Here is a 15,110-nt window from a genome sequence, read left to right as displayed (position 1 = left end):
ACAGCACCCACACACAGCACCCACAGACACACACAGCACCCACAGACACACACAGCACCCACAGACATACACAGCACCCACAGACATACACAGCACCCACAGACACACACAGCACCCACAGACACACACAGCACCCACAGACATACACAGCACCCACACACAGCACCCACAGACATACACAGCACCCACAGACATACACAGCACCCCCACAGACATACACAGCACACCCACAGACATACACAGCACACCCACAGACATACACAGCACACACAGCACCCACAGACATACAGCACCTACACACATACAGCACCCACAGACACACAGCACCCACACACATACAGCACCCACACACACATACAGCACCCACACACACATACAGCACCCACACACACATACAGCACAAACAGGACCCTAACAAGCACACACACAAAACACTACCAGTACCCTCACACACAAACAGCACCCTGACACACAGTACATTTACAGCACCCTCACAAGTGCACACACACACACACACAAACAGCACCCTGACACACAGTACATTTACAGCACCCTCACAAGTGCACACACACACACACACAAACAGCACCCTGACACACAGTACATTCACAGCACCCTCACAAGCACGCACACACAAACACCCTCACCCACATAGTACACTACCAGCACACACACATCACACTAACAGCACCCTCACACAGCACACACACAGCTTTGTGTGTGTGTATATATGTGTATATATATATACATACATATACATATATATATATATATATATATACGCCGCGTGTGCTTGTGCTTGAGGGTGCACACCCTAATGCAATAGGCTGCGCACGCCTACTGATTTACATTTGAAAGATGTATGCACTTTTTTAAATGTAGACTTTAGGTAAAATTGTTGGTACCTCACTTTAACTCTATGGCTAGAGAATGACTTATGGGTGAATTTTTTTTTTTTAAATCCTATTAGGAACTTTTCACAATTTTTTAATACAGTTTACAACATGCACGCATCTTAAAAGCTCCCCATGTTGATGTTTGGGTGCATTGTTTAACTACAGGAAGGGTATTTCAATAAAGTGAGAATTTCTGTGATTCAAAAAAGGATTTCAAATGTAAACCAAGGTAGCTGAAAACTATGCAATTTCAATTTCAGCTATTTTGGCCTCAAAGGGACACTCCACTGCCCAAATACAAAATACATTTTAAAAAATCACTGTTTAGTAGATATACGCCAAATGAAAACTTGCATGCATTTAATTGTGTATTTTTTCATTGCGGGTAAATCTAAAATCAGCTTGCAAAACCTGTTTGCTGCTTTTGCAAGCTCTCGCCTTCTAACCCTACCCAGATTTTCTGTGGCTGTCCAATCACAGACTTCCCAATGCAGCTCAATGAGAAGTCTTTGTAAGTCAGGAGCTCTGACCAAAAGCTGCCGTTTTAGGTCAGCTGCATTGACCTAACGAAACCAGGAAGTAACAGCTTGTCTGCTTGAAAGCCAAGGGGGTGTAACCCGATTAATTTTTTTTAAGTGTCAATTTCTATTAAAATCTGCATTTTTTGCAAAATGAAAAAAGAGGACACATTCTTCACACATAGAGATTTTCAGCATGCTAAAGTTGTTTAGGGGTCTGGAGTGAACCTTTAAATTTCAAATTTGAATTTCCAGTCAATTCTCACTTTAGTGAATAAACCTGTAAGTGAAAATATAACGTAAGAGGAGATTAAACTGACTGCAGGTATGTGAGCAAACCAAGAAAGATATGAAAAACATTTCCCATGAGGATAACATTTTTGGTTTTTACTCTGTTATTCTCTCATATATCTTCTCCAGGTTTATCCATCTATACATTTATGTAACACATTAACGGGGAAAACTTCTTGGCAGAATGTTGTGCTTTCCACCTCAGTTTGCTGTTATTTTATATTTTTCTTTATAAAGAGTCAACATATTCTGCCGCAAACAACGTATGGGTTTCCATAGGAAAGTTACTAAGAAAAAAGTGAAACTAAATCTGTACATGATAAATATGAATTTAGTCAAATATGTTATATAATGCTGTAAAATGTCATTAACTTTTACACAGGTGCTGGACGCAGTAAAAATTTATTGGAAAAAGAAAATTTCTCGTAGGAGTCTATGGAGGAGATTTATCAAGGCTAAACAGGTGCTAGTTTGGGTGCAAAGTGCTAAAAGTTGTCAAACATTCTGTTGGTTTCCATGGTGACTGCTTCTTTTTTTTACATTTTGTTCCAGAATAGCATCTGCTTTTGTCTTGATAAAGAGAAACATTATTACACCTATTATTTTCAGCTACAAAATGTATATATTGCTACAATTAAAACTTGGACTTTTTGTAGTTGTGAATTTATATATGTACACACTTTAAGCCTTCCTAAAGAGGTCTTTAAAAGGATACTGTAGTGCCAGGAATATTCCTGGCACTACCGATCCCTCTGCCTACGCCCTCTGCAGAGCATGAGGACGTCCAGCGTCAGATAACAGACCAAAAGTCCATTACAATTCTGGAAGCGCCCCCAGTGGCTGTCTAGGGCAGACTTTGTGCTGCAATGTTCTCTGGAACTGCAATGTTTTACATTGCAGCACTAGGTTCAAAAGGGACACAGCACCCAAACCACTTCAATGAGCTGAAGTTGTCTGGGTGCCTGCAGTGTCCCTATAATTTACACACCAACCACTTTAACAATCCCTACTGTATTACTTTAGCTAGCTAGAACCATTTCTGCATTACTGTATCCCAAGAAGGGCACATTTGATCACAGATGTCTAAATTTAACTTACTTTTACATTAGAGGGATCAAACAGTCCTTCGGGGATTTGAAGGCGCTCTGTTCCAAACTTACAGTTGTAGCCATTGGGAAACTGATAATGAACATCTGGTTCCTTAGCTGCTATCCTGAAGAGATTCAGTAAGAATAGTTTGCATTAGAGTCCTCAGAAACAGCTGTTTGAGATGGTAATGTGCAAACAAAATGCATACACATACGTAACCTGAAAGGATTTCTGCCATGCCAGACTCTTATAACTTACTGGGGAACAGCTGGTATTTCTCTGGGCACAGTGAAAAACAGCGCCAAATCTGAGTCCTTTATACATAGGGATTCCCATAATTGCATGCTATCAATTTCTTATATGTAAAGCTGCAGTGTACGACCAGCTGAGGCTAGTACACGGATGAATAGAGGCTCAAACTAGGCAAGGGCACTGGATGATTACGTAAAGGAACACAACAAACTTACTTTTCATGAAATTTGGTTTTTGAAACCTGGAGAACAGAGGCCTTAAAATCCATGGGAGCTGCAGTGTACGACCAGCTGAGGCTAGTACACGGATGAATAGAGGCTCAATCTAGGCAAGGGCACTGGATGATTACGTAAAGGAACACAACAAACTTACTTTTCATGAAATTTGGTTTTTGAAACCTGGAGAACAGAGGCCTTAAAATCCTGTATTACACCCTGTAATAGATGGAAAAGAACCCATGAATAATGCATCGCTGGCAAACTAGTTCCAAAGTGTAAATATCTAGCATTGTAACAATGTTTTACTTACATCACACATATAATTATGCCAGGATTGTGTCACCTGGGGAAGTGGCGCTATTTGCTCCCAAATGGCGGGTTCCCCTTCTCTCACTGACTCCTAAATATGCAAAAAAATATTACAGCATGTCATTTTGTATGTTTTTTCACTGCTTATATGGTACACTAACACCTCAATTAAATAGAAGAACATGATTTATATTTAATTAACGTACCTGTGACGCAATCATGTAAGGTGGTATTATATCTATGTTCCTTTCTTTAAAAAAATGTCTGCATTGTTCTGTAATGAAGTCGCCTGCCAGGGGTGATTTCACAATCCCTGCACAAGAAGAAGAAATGTGCATGGAAATAGTTTGTATGTAAATTATAATAATATGCTCTAGCATCACAATGGTAGTCAGTATTAGCAAGATTCATCCTTTCCCTTCATTTTAAACGTACACAGACAGAGAGACAGAGAGACAGACAGACAGATGTGTCTAGTCTACCAAGATACAACCCATTAATATATCAATTTCTGGACTTGATAGAGGATGACACAGGAGGACCAAATATTGCAAAGTCGAACAATACATTCCTATTGTGAGGAATTTTGTAAAGTATTCTTTGAAGTAATCTATAGTAATCTATTTTGGAAAAAAAGGCTCAAGTCCATACATTTGTTCTATGCTGTTGCGACCTACCTCCCCACCACCCTCCCCTCCCCCACCCAAAGAAAGTGCATTGTACTTGTGTTTTCCTCTTATATACCCCCAATTTTTTTCATTTTCAATGAGAAGCACTGACAAATTGACCAGCCTGTGTGTATCTCGGGAGAAGGATTTATGGCACATACTTTTAGAAGGTTATTGATACAATGCTTGTTTTACCTTTCTGAATAACATATCCATCCCGAACAGGAACAGCTGCTGTATATTTAGAACCGCTGTCCAATACAAGCCCTGTGGTGCGACCATTCGCAAATCTAATCCAGAGAATTAAGGAGCAAAATATAGTATTTATAATCTGTTATATAACTGCATAGATGATGTGTGTTGTAGACAGTAATACCTGCAAAAAATTAAAGGAACACTATACTGTTAACTACTTTTAAGCTTTTTTTTTCACTTACCTGATTTTAGTTCTGATGCCCTAGGTGCTAGTCGGTCTACTCCCCCACTAACTTTATGTAAATTCAGGAATCTAATTCACAGGGGAGGCGAGCGCCTATAGATCAGTGGCAGCTGGTTAAGTTTTAAGATGGTGGGTGTAATGAAACTACCATGTTATTCGGGACTTTTTATTTCTAATTGGTTCGGCAGCTGTAACTACCGAACACTGACCACCGCCCTGGCTCATTATCTTCAAAGAGAACAGTCAATTAAGTGCTCTACCTGTGTGGCCGCCGTTCGTATAGTCGAACGCCATGTGCAGGAGAAAATAGCAGCCATCTCGTTTGCACGAAAGGAGGCAGCGGGACTTGGTCGTCGAGTGTCTGGAACTAAAATCGGACACTCAACTTCCCGAACACCGGTCAAATTATACGAACGCCAGGAGAGCGCTGTTCGGTAGTTTAATTCCCACGAACTAGGGGAACAATCACTGCTATGAGCCAGGGGGTACAATTCATGCATTTTTTAGTTTTTGAGACTTTCCAAAATAGACCGACTGCACAACCTAAACTCATGGAACTATTTCTGGGCAGGAGCCTCGTGTGCGGTCGGTCAAAAGTAGACTTCTGTAAAATTCCCAAACCTCTGAATTGAGGACACTAGGCATGTGCAAAACATGCTGTAAAAGGGCAGATTTGAAGCCTGCCTCATTTTTTTCTACATGCCTACAGGCTTTCCAGTAAGCATCTAAACACCTACAAATGGGGGAGGGGGATTCCTACAAAACTGAAATCTATTACAAAATTAAAGAGACATTTATTTTTCCCATTAACATGTTGCCCACCAGAAAATAATCTTCCACTGATATAGATAGTTTTTTGGTCTTCAAGCCCTAATCAACATTCACATTCAGTGGAGGTGTCACGGTAATATACCCCAACACGCAGGAATAGTACAGATAGTCAGGAGACAAGAAACCAGGGTTCGTCTTACCGGACCTTAGAATGGCCGGACTTGACGAGAAAAAGCAAGACAGAGTCTAGAACAAGCCGAGGTCAAGGGAACAGAGAGACAGCGTAACGTAGAACAAGCCGAGGACTGGTACACAGAGGACAAAATAGCGGATAAGCAAGCAAGGATAAAGAGAGAGCGGAGTCAGGAACAAAGCCAAGGTCAAGCACCAAAAAACCAACTGAACGATACAAGCACTAAAGGGAAACTGGACAGAAACCACGATAGGGCAAGGAGCAAGGGAAACAGGTGAGTATAAATACCCTAAGGTTCACTTTGATTGGCCCCTGTCATATCCACGCCCCCAAAATGTGAGTGTATGGGGAATGTGGCCTGACAGGGGCCAATGGGAGACTGATTCTAATTTAGTCTCCCACTGTCCCTTTAAGAGCGCGCCCGAGACGCGCGGCGCGCTCTTAGTGTCGGGCGGGACACGTGACCGCTTCTCGCGGTCACTGCCCGCCTGACTGATCATCTTGTTGGCTGAGCCGCGCGCGGCTCGTGCAGGAGCAGGACCGCGCGCGGCGAGAAGAGAGGACCCCGGCCGGCCCCTGGAGAGGGTAAGTACCGCTACAGTACCCCCCCCTGAAGACACGCCCACCGGGCGGGGAGGAGCAGGCCTGGCAGGAAAACGAGCGTGGAAAGAACGCACAAGGCGAGGAGCGTGAACAGCGTCAGCGGAAATCCAACTGCGTTCCTCAGGCCCATAGCCCTTCCAATGTACCAGATATTGGAGGCGACCCCGAAGCAAACGAGAGTCAATTACAGCCGCCACTTCAAACTCCTCATGGCCCTCCACAGAAACCGGAGGAGGAGGAGGGACATGCCGAGTATAACGGTTGCACAGGAGGGGTTTTAACAAGGAGGTATGAAACACGTTAGGAATGCGTAAATTTTTTGGAAGAACCAATGCATACGAGACAAGATTAACCACATGCAAGATACGAAAAGGACCAATAAAACGAGGGGCCAACTTCATAGAAGGCACACGAAGACGAATATTGCGAGTAGAAAGCCAAACCCGGTCTCCCACAGCATAGGATGGAGCCGCCCTGCGATGCTTGTCTGCCTGAACCTTCTGACGAGCAGCTGAGGCCACCAAAGAACACTGAACCTGCTCCCAAGTATTACGTAGACTAGCCAAATGTTCGTCCAGAGCTGGCATGCCCTGTAAGGAGAATGCAGCTGGAAGAACCACGGGATGCCGGCCATAAACAACGTAAAAAGGGCTGTTAGCGGAGGATTCATGAGCAGCATTATTACGAGCAAACTCAGCCCAAGGAAGAAGGTCAGCCCAATTGTTCTGATGGTGGGACACGAAACAACGAAGATACTGCTCTAGAGATTGGTTGGCACGTTCAGCAGCTCCTTTAGACTGGGGGTGGTAGGCTGAGGAAAACGAGAGGGAGATACCCATCTCTGTACAAAACGATCTCCAGAATCTGGAGATAAACTGGCTACCCCTATCGGACACGATCGAAGTGGGAATACCATGCAACCGAAACACCTCCCTGGCAAAGATAGAGGCAAGTTCCCTGGATGATGGTAATTTGACAAGAGACACAAAATGAGCCATCTTAGAAAAACGATCCACAATCATTAGGATGACAGTTTTACCATTAGAGGGAGGCAATTCAACAATGAAATCCATGGATATATTGGACCACGGTCTCTCGGGTATGGGCAACGGATGTAACAACCCACAAGGAACTCTGTGGGAGGACTTCATACTGGCACAAGTGCTACAGGCATTAACGTAATCGGTGACGTCCTTGCGCAAGGAAGCCCACCAGAAATATCTAGAAACTGCTGAGAATGTCTTAGAAATACCAGGGTGTCCAGCAGTTCTAGTGTCATGATATAATGACAAGATGTCTCGTCTCTCCGGTATATCAACGAATAGCTTATCAGCAGGCCTCTCCCCAGGAGCCAAGTGTTGTTTAGCCTGAATAGCTTGTAAGAGAGAAGAGGAAATGGAAAGAACAGTAGTCGCTATTATTCTGTCAGGCGGAATGACAGGGGTAACATCGACCTCGAGTTTGTCAGTAGTCTCGAATTGTCTGGACAGAGCGTCAGCTTTAGTATTACGGTCACCCGGTCTGTAAGTGATTATGTAATTAAAACGAGACAAAAACAGAGACCACCTGGCCTGCCTGGAAGACAATCTTTTTGCTTCACTAAGGTAAGAGAGGTTTTTGTGATCCGTTAAAATGAGGATGGGATCCCTAGTACCCTCTAGCAGATGTCTCCATTCCTTGAGCGCCAAAATGATAGCAAGGAGTTCACGATTGCCTACATCATAATTCCTCTCTGCTTTGGACATCTGTCTGGAAAAGAAGCCACAAGGGTGTAACGGCTTTTCAGGTGAATCTCTTTGAGACAAGATAGCACCTACCCCTATCTCAGAAGCATCAACTTCAAGAATAAAGGGCAGTGAAGGGACAGGATGCTGTAAAACAGGAGCAGAGGCAAATGTAGCCTTCAAGAATTCAAAGGCCTCGAGTGCTTCTGGTTTCCAGACATGAGTATTACCATCCTTCTTGGTCATTCTGGTTATAGGCGCAACAATGGCAGAAAACCCTTTAATAAAACGCCTATAATAATTAGAGAACCCCAGAAAACGCTGAATGGCTTTCAACCCCTGGGGTAGAGGCCATTCCATAATGGCAGACAGTTTCTTGGGATCCATACGAAAACCCTTGGCCGAGATTATATAACCCAAGAATTGGACTTCAGATTGATCAAATGAACATTTTTCGAGTTTGCAATAGAGACCGTTAACCAGAAGAGTTCTCAACACTAATTTAACATGCATGTGATGAGTCTGTAAATCAGTAGAATAAATCAATATGTCGTCCAAGTATACTATAACGAATGTATGTATAAATTGACGTAGGACATCATTAATAAATTCCTGAAAAACTGCTGGGGCGTTACAAAGACCAAAGGGCATCACAGTGTACTCGTAGTGGCCACTCCTGGTATTGAAAGCGGTCTTCCACTCGTGATCCTTTTTGATACGTATGAGATTGTAAGCACCCCTAAGGTCCAATTTAGTAAAAACTGTGGCCTGTTTAAGCCTATCAAATAGTTCTGTGATCAAAGGTATGGGGTACGCATTTTTGACGGTGATTTTATTTAGGCCCCTATAGTCAATACAAGGCCTTAATTCGCCATCTTTCTTAGATACAAAGAAGAAACCCGCCCCTGCCGGGGAAGAGGATCTTCTTATAAATCCCTTCTCTAGAGATTCCTTAATATATTCCTCCATAACCAGATTCTCCTGAGGAGATAAAGGATATATTCTCCCTTTGGGAGGCATAGCACCAGGTAACAAATTAATTGCACAATCGTAAGGCCTGTGAGGTGGCAATCTTTCAGCCTCCCTTTTATCAAAAACAGATTTAAGAGACAGGTACTGAGAAGGTATGACCGTAGGCACGGGAGGAATATTAGTAGAATTCAAAGGGGTGACTTTAACAATACAAGACTCTTGGCAAGAATCACTCCAAGAAACTATTTGTCCTGACTCCCAATCAATGGTGGGATTATGAGTACGTAACCAAGGATACCCTAACACGAGGTGAGAGGAAGGAGAAGTAATGATCTGAAACCGAATGGTCTCAGAGTGTAACACCCCTGTAGACATATGTAGTGGAACAGTTTCATGTGTGATAACTGGAGAGCATAATGGTCTACCATCTATGGCCTCAACGGCCAAGGGTGTCTCCTTCTCTCTGGTGGGTATGTTATTCTCCTTGACAAAATCAATAAAGTTTTCGGCCGCTCCGGAATCAACCAGGGCTAGTATATTCCCTGCTATGCAGTTATTATCAAGGTGCAGGGAAACAGGAAGAAGTAGTTTATTAAGAGGCAAATGTGAGGACTGTGATGTCACACCCAAGGCCAGTCCTCTATAAGGTCTTAGGTGCGATAGTTTCCCGGACGCACGGGACAGTCTTGTCTCATATGACCCCTCCTACCACAATAAAGACAAAGTCCCTCCTTTCTCCTATAAAGCTTTTCAGCGTCAGTAAGTTTGGCAACCCCTAACTGCATAGGTTCCTCCTCAGAACCCTTAGATCCCTCGGGAGTCTCAGCTCTAGGGGAGTTAAAGGGAACAAAATGTCTATTTCTGGACCTGGTATATAACCTGTCACGGATCCTGTTATCTATATCGATAAGATAGTCAATCAGGTCCTCCAGGGGTACAGGGAGGTCCTTAGCTGCTACCTCATCCAACATAGTATCAGACAGACCTTCCATAAACGCGGTAGTAAGCCCATTATTAGTCCAATCTACCTGTGAGGCAAGGGTCCGGAACTGAATAGCATAATCGGCTACAGATTTAGATCCTTGCTTTATTCTCATTAATGCCCTGGCGGCATTTTTTGACCTTTTAGTCGTGTCAAATGTTCTACGGAACGCTGTGAGGAAGCTATTGAAGTCGTGTACCATAGGCCCATTAGCCTCCCAAATAGGATTTGCCCATTCTAGTGCCTTATCCGTAAGCTGGTGCATAAGAAAACCCACCTTAGATCTATCAGTGGGAAATGAACGTGGGTACATTTCAAAGTGGAATTCCACTTGATTAAGGAATCCCCTACATGTCTTAGCGTCCCCTCCATACCTAGGTGGCGGGGTTAGATGTGCAGAAGCATTAGGCATATTAGCTGTGTCCGGTATAGGGTTTACAGGAGGCGTAGGTACAGGTACCGGAGCTGATCTGGATAACAGTGTCTGGATGGCTTGAGCCATTTGATCCATACGGTGATCCTGTTCTGCGAATCTAGCCTCATGAGTGGCCATCTGTTGACCTAAACCTGCGGGGTCCATGGCCCTATCGTAATGTCACGGTAATATACCCCAACACGCAGGAATAGTACAGATAGTCAGGAGACAAGAAACCAGGGTTCGTCTTACCGGACCTTAGAATGGCCGGACTTGACGAGAAAAAGCAAGACAGAGTCTAGAACAAGCCGAGGTCAAGGGAACAGAGAGACAGCGTAACGTAGAACAAGCCGAGGACTGGTACACAGAGGACAAAATAGCGGATAAGCAAGCAAGGATAAAGAGAGAGCGGAGTCAGGAACAAAGCCAAGGTCAAGCACCAAAAAACCAACTGAACGATACAAGCACTAAAGGGAAACTGGACAGAAACCACGATAGGGCAAGGAGCAAGGGAAACAGGTGAGTATAAATACCCTAAGGTTCACTTTGATTGGCCCCTGTCATATCCACGCCCCCAAAATGTGAGTGTATGGGGAATGTGGCCTGACAGGGGCCAATGGGAGACTGATTCTAATTTAGTCTCCCACTGTCCCTTTAAGAGCGCGCCCGAGACGCGCGGCGCGCTCTTAGTGTCGGGCGGGACACGTGACCGCTTCTCGCGGTCACTGCCCGCCTGACTGATCATCTTGTTGGCTGAGCCGCGCGCGGCTCGTGCAGGAGCAGGACCGCGCGCGGCGAGAAGAGAGGACCCCGGCCGGCCCCTGGAGAGGGTAAGTACCGCTACAGGAGGTGAGCTGGCCCAAGGGACATGTGGGATGTGGGGTGGTGCTCCTCACTTATTAAAATAAGGTTCATGCTTATATAGTGACATGATGGAAGATCACATAGATGAAGTTAAGAGCTGAGTTGATCAATGTGCTATAACATCTGCATATAAACTAACTTATCATTAAAAAAGACTAGTTGTTATGAATTACACAAAAACACCAAAAAGGATACGCTACGAGAGATGGACCTTTACCAAGGAAGAATGCAGGAACTTCATAATGCTCAAACATCAGCTCCATTAGCTTTTCACGTTTGTCTTGAGCATTCCACTAAATAGGAAAAGGTTAAAGCAAAATTCATATTTGTTTCCTTATAATCATGTAACAGTCACTGCATTACTAAGGGGTCTAGGAGTTATCGACTGAAGATTTAAGGAAAGATGTTAACGAAAACTAGGCTCAGTATCTTGTTCCAAGTAATTTAAGCTTCATACTAACAGAAAGTGTGAGAAAATACCTAACAAAATTCAGTTAGTAATGTGACTAATGGGAGATTCATTGGTTAGGAGTTAATAAATCGAGGTTTTGTGAGTGGCAGTAGGTAGGGGATGGTGGGGAACATATCAATTTTTATTTTTCGTTTTAAAAATGTCATCCATATACGTTTTTTTCAAATATAAATTTGAAGTACAGTACATTATATTGCATTACAGTAAATTAAATAATTATACATATTTTTAGTGGAACCATATTTCATACATTTATACATTGTCTACATTATCCACAATCAAACAAAAAAACAAAAAATAACATACAATTCCTCTTACTTACTAACATTTCCACATTGCGCTGCTACCTAGAAGTGGCTATCTATGGGGGGTGGGGGGGTTTGAGTTTTACAGCTAAGGTATCTAACCCAAGGGGCCCAAATTTCATCATATTTCTACGGAACATAAACAAACAGGGGGCAAGTGTTGCAGGTTCATGAATGCAGAATTTTGCGAATAAAACGTGAAAAAGAAATATCGCATTGCTAACTGTAACTTTACCTACATATTACATCTAGCGATGGACGTGCAAATAGTGCCCCATTAATGCACCGTATTTCTTAAAGGTGAGTAGTTAAACACATTTAGTCAGGCACTCCCTGAAACGTTACTACATGGGGGGTGTCAGTTATATTTTGCAGTTTCTGCTTGGTTATAAGATTAAGATTTCACTGAAATGAACCCTTAAATGAAAACTAAATTAAATGTAAAGCATATTAAAATTGCTCAAAGTAAAATATTATTTTCTTCTAGAAAAAGGGACAAACAGTTTTACACAGTAGGTAAAAGTAATAGATAATGCTGGGTTTGCCCACTCCCTTTTAAACTGTAGATGGCACAGGAGAGAATCGAAAGTGGGTAGACCCTACTCCAGGCTATATTATATAGAGCAAGTAAATAGCACACAAAAAAACACTTACTGCTACTTCTGACATCACTGTTGGGCATAATCTTGGTTTAGACTTGATAATCATCTTGTATGTATAGTCAAGAATCGTTTGAAAACCATCCCAGTCTTCAACTAAAACATGGAACATCTTATTAGTTTATACACAGGTGTTTAATGAAAAATTCAAGGCATTCATAATTTCTATTACAGAAACCTCACCTGAATGAAGCACAATATGGCCTTTCTGACTGAGATCATCACAAATAATCATCTCCACTCCAATCCAATGCTTCTAATTGAGAAACCTGGAGAACTAGGGCATACATGGTGCGATCGCCAGGATTCCCCTATCTGTCAAAGCACTGTATTCCATTTTAAATGGGCATTCAAAACAGGTGCAGCAGGAAACCCTCCAAGCTGTCTGATTAAGAGTCAGGAGGGTATAACTAAGGACTTTTATAAAAGTTCTGATTTCTCCTGAAATCGACACTTTTATAAAAAAAAAAAAAATGGAGGTTAATTAGGTCCCATAGCACTTCAGCAAGCTTTTAATAAGACTATAATAATGACAACACATGTATTTGAGTTAGAAGTCCATTTTGATTTAGGTACACATCCAGAGTAATCATGATTTCCAGGGATTAGTAACTGAAGACACAAATTTAGCACCATACAATATTTTTTTTACTGGGACGAAATGTTCAATTTTGGGCTTTCTAGACTAATTAATCTTTTGACAATTACTAAATTTGACTTGGTGGTATTTGGTCTTTACAGTGGTTTTCTGCCCTCCACAAGCAAATCAAACACTCCTGATAAGAGTGTTTCCCTTATCTCAACTGTGTGTCCAATTCTTTCAAGGTTACCAAACATTTCATGGTCTTGAAGGCTTCTCTTATATCCTTCTTCTTATCCAGTTACAGAGCTTTGCTAGACAGATTACTCCAGGTAAAGATTATTTCCATGACTAAATAATGAGCTTTCCAGGACATGTTTATGTGTTGATAAATGTTGTGCCAACCAACACTATGCAGTGCTTCTTTGCCCTGTTTTTTTTAATATCTTATAGGTTTTCATGATGCTTTTTGGCTAGATATTTCTCAAAGTGAACCGGGGATGTTTAATATGAGGTTGTGTAAGACTTTAACTGTGCAAAACATTAACTAAATTCAACAAATTACTGGCGTCTGAAAGCAGCTGTTTGTATGTCCCAGATCTTATTTAGGGTTGACTTAGCAAGACACCTTGAAGGTATTGTTTCTTTGCAATTCATTTTGTAAAAATTTTTAAATTGTCGCCTTTTCAGCATTATTGATTACTTTACTTAGCTTGCTGATTAAAAATAAATTCTATACAAAGGTTCATATCTTTCCCCATAAGTCCTAATTAATTATAATGTAATTATAGATTGTAACACAATAAAATACAGAAATGCCCAACAATTCTTTTCTTATGCAAAGTCTGCTAGGCTCCCAACAGTTCCTACAATATTGAATAAATTCATGTGTAACAAAATATTGAGATCAAATTATAGAATAAATAAAATTGTACTTACTCATTCCATCTTTGAATGGTGAGTAGGCCTCCATGTTTTCTTTTGGTACATTGAGTGCGCTGGCATCTATATAATATTTGCTTTGATCGCCATTAGGTGTGCGACCATCTTTCCTGTCCGCAATCACTCCGATTGTCGAAGGAATGTCTACCTACAACACATACTTTAGGGTTTATTCTCTACATTGTACCTGGGAAATGCAAATATTAAGGCCAAAATAGCTGAGCTGAAAGTATGTACTCTTATCATTTTGGGCTACAATGTGCAAATTACTGGCGAATACTTGACAATTAAAGATTACCCTTGCTTTAGTGAAGAGATACTCTTAATATTTATACTGATAGGAGGCAAATATTTTGCTAACTTTCCTTTACTGTAACTCCATAGCAGCAAAGATAAATAAACAAAAACAACAACCAATCAGAAACAGGATAGGACATTATCCCATTGTACAGCGCTACGGAATCTGATGACGCTATATAAATAATAATAATATAAAGCCTCGCCACATGAAGCACCCCCTTTTTCTTTGGTGATACATAATGAGCGTAAACAGGAGCTAACGTATCCAATCAACAACTAAATCCCCAAAAACAGATTATTAAACTGAAAACTGACTTAAACTGACTAATCAATGAAAAAAACAAAAAAAAGGTGTAACAAACACATCTGTAAGCAAATATTGTTAATAATGAGTGTAAACCAACTAAATAAGTGCCATGAACTGTGGCTGCAGTAGGGGTTGCTGTATTGGGACGAATATGAATTTATTCTTAATCATCACCCTAAGATAGCAACCTTCTGCTGCATGCCAAAAATCCATAAGAGCTTAACTGAACAGTCAGACTGCCCAATTGTATCAGAATCTGAATGGTAGCACCTATCTGCATGGAATCCTCATACCTTTCGTAGAATCTCTGCTATTCTACAACCAGGACACTAAGCAGGCTT

At 41.8% G+C, this 15,110-nt stretch overlaps 1 protein-coding gene across 1 annotated transcript in view; it reads right to left on the bottom strand.

Annotated features, from left to right (window-relative positions):
* LOC134586836 (actin-like protein 6A) overlaps positions 1–15,110 on the bottom strand; it is a 45,779-nt gene that overhangs the window by 10,036 nt on the left and 20,633 nt on the right. Inside the window, exons 3-10 of the mRNA XM_063442702.1 lie at positions 14,160–14,310; positions 12,636–12,736; positions 11,400–11,497; positions 4,437–4,531; positions 3,780–3,886; positions 3,575–3,664; positions 3,419–3,480; positions 2,804–2,918 (exon numbers count right to left, since the gene is read on the bottom strand). Coding sequence (XP_063298772.1) covers positions 2,804–2,918; positions 3,419–3,480; positions 3,575–3,664; positions 3,780–3,886; positions 4,437–4,531; positions 11,400–11,497; positions 12,636–12,736; positions 14,160–14,310 — 819 coding nt within the window. The remainder of the gene's footprint in view (positions 1–2,803; positions 2,919–3,418; positions 3,481–3,574; positions 3,665–3,779; positions 3,887–4,436; positions 4,532–11,399; positions 11,498–12,635; positions 12,737–14,159; positions 14,311–15,110) is intronic.

The sequence above is a fragment of the Pelobates fuscus genome, chromosome 2 (assembly GCF_036172605.1).
Source record: "Pelobates fuscus isolate aPelFus1 chromosome 2, aPelFus1.pri, whole genome shotgun sequence".
Classification (NCBI taxonomy): Eukaryota; Metazoa; Chordata; class Amphibia; order Anura; family Pelobatidae; genus Pelobates; species Pelobates fuscus.
This window is presented reverse-complemented; position numbering and strand designations above follow the sequence as displayed.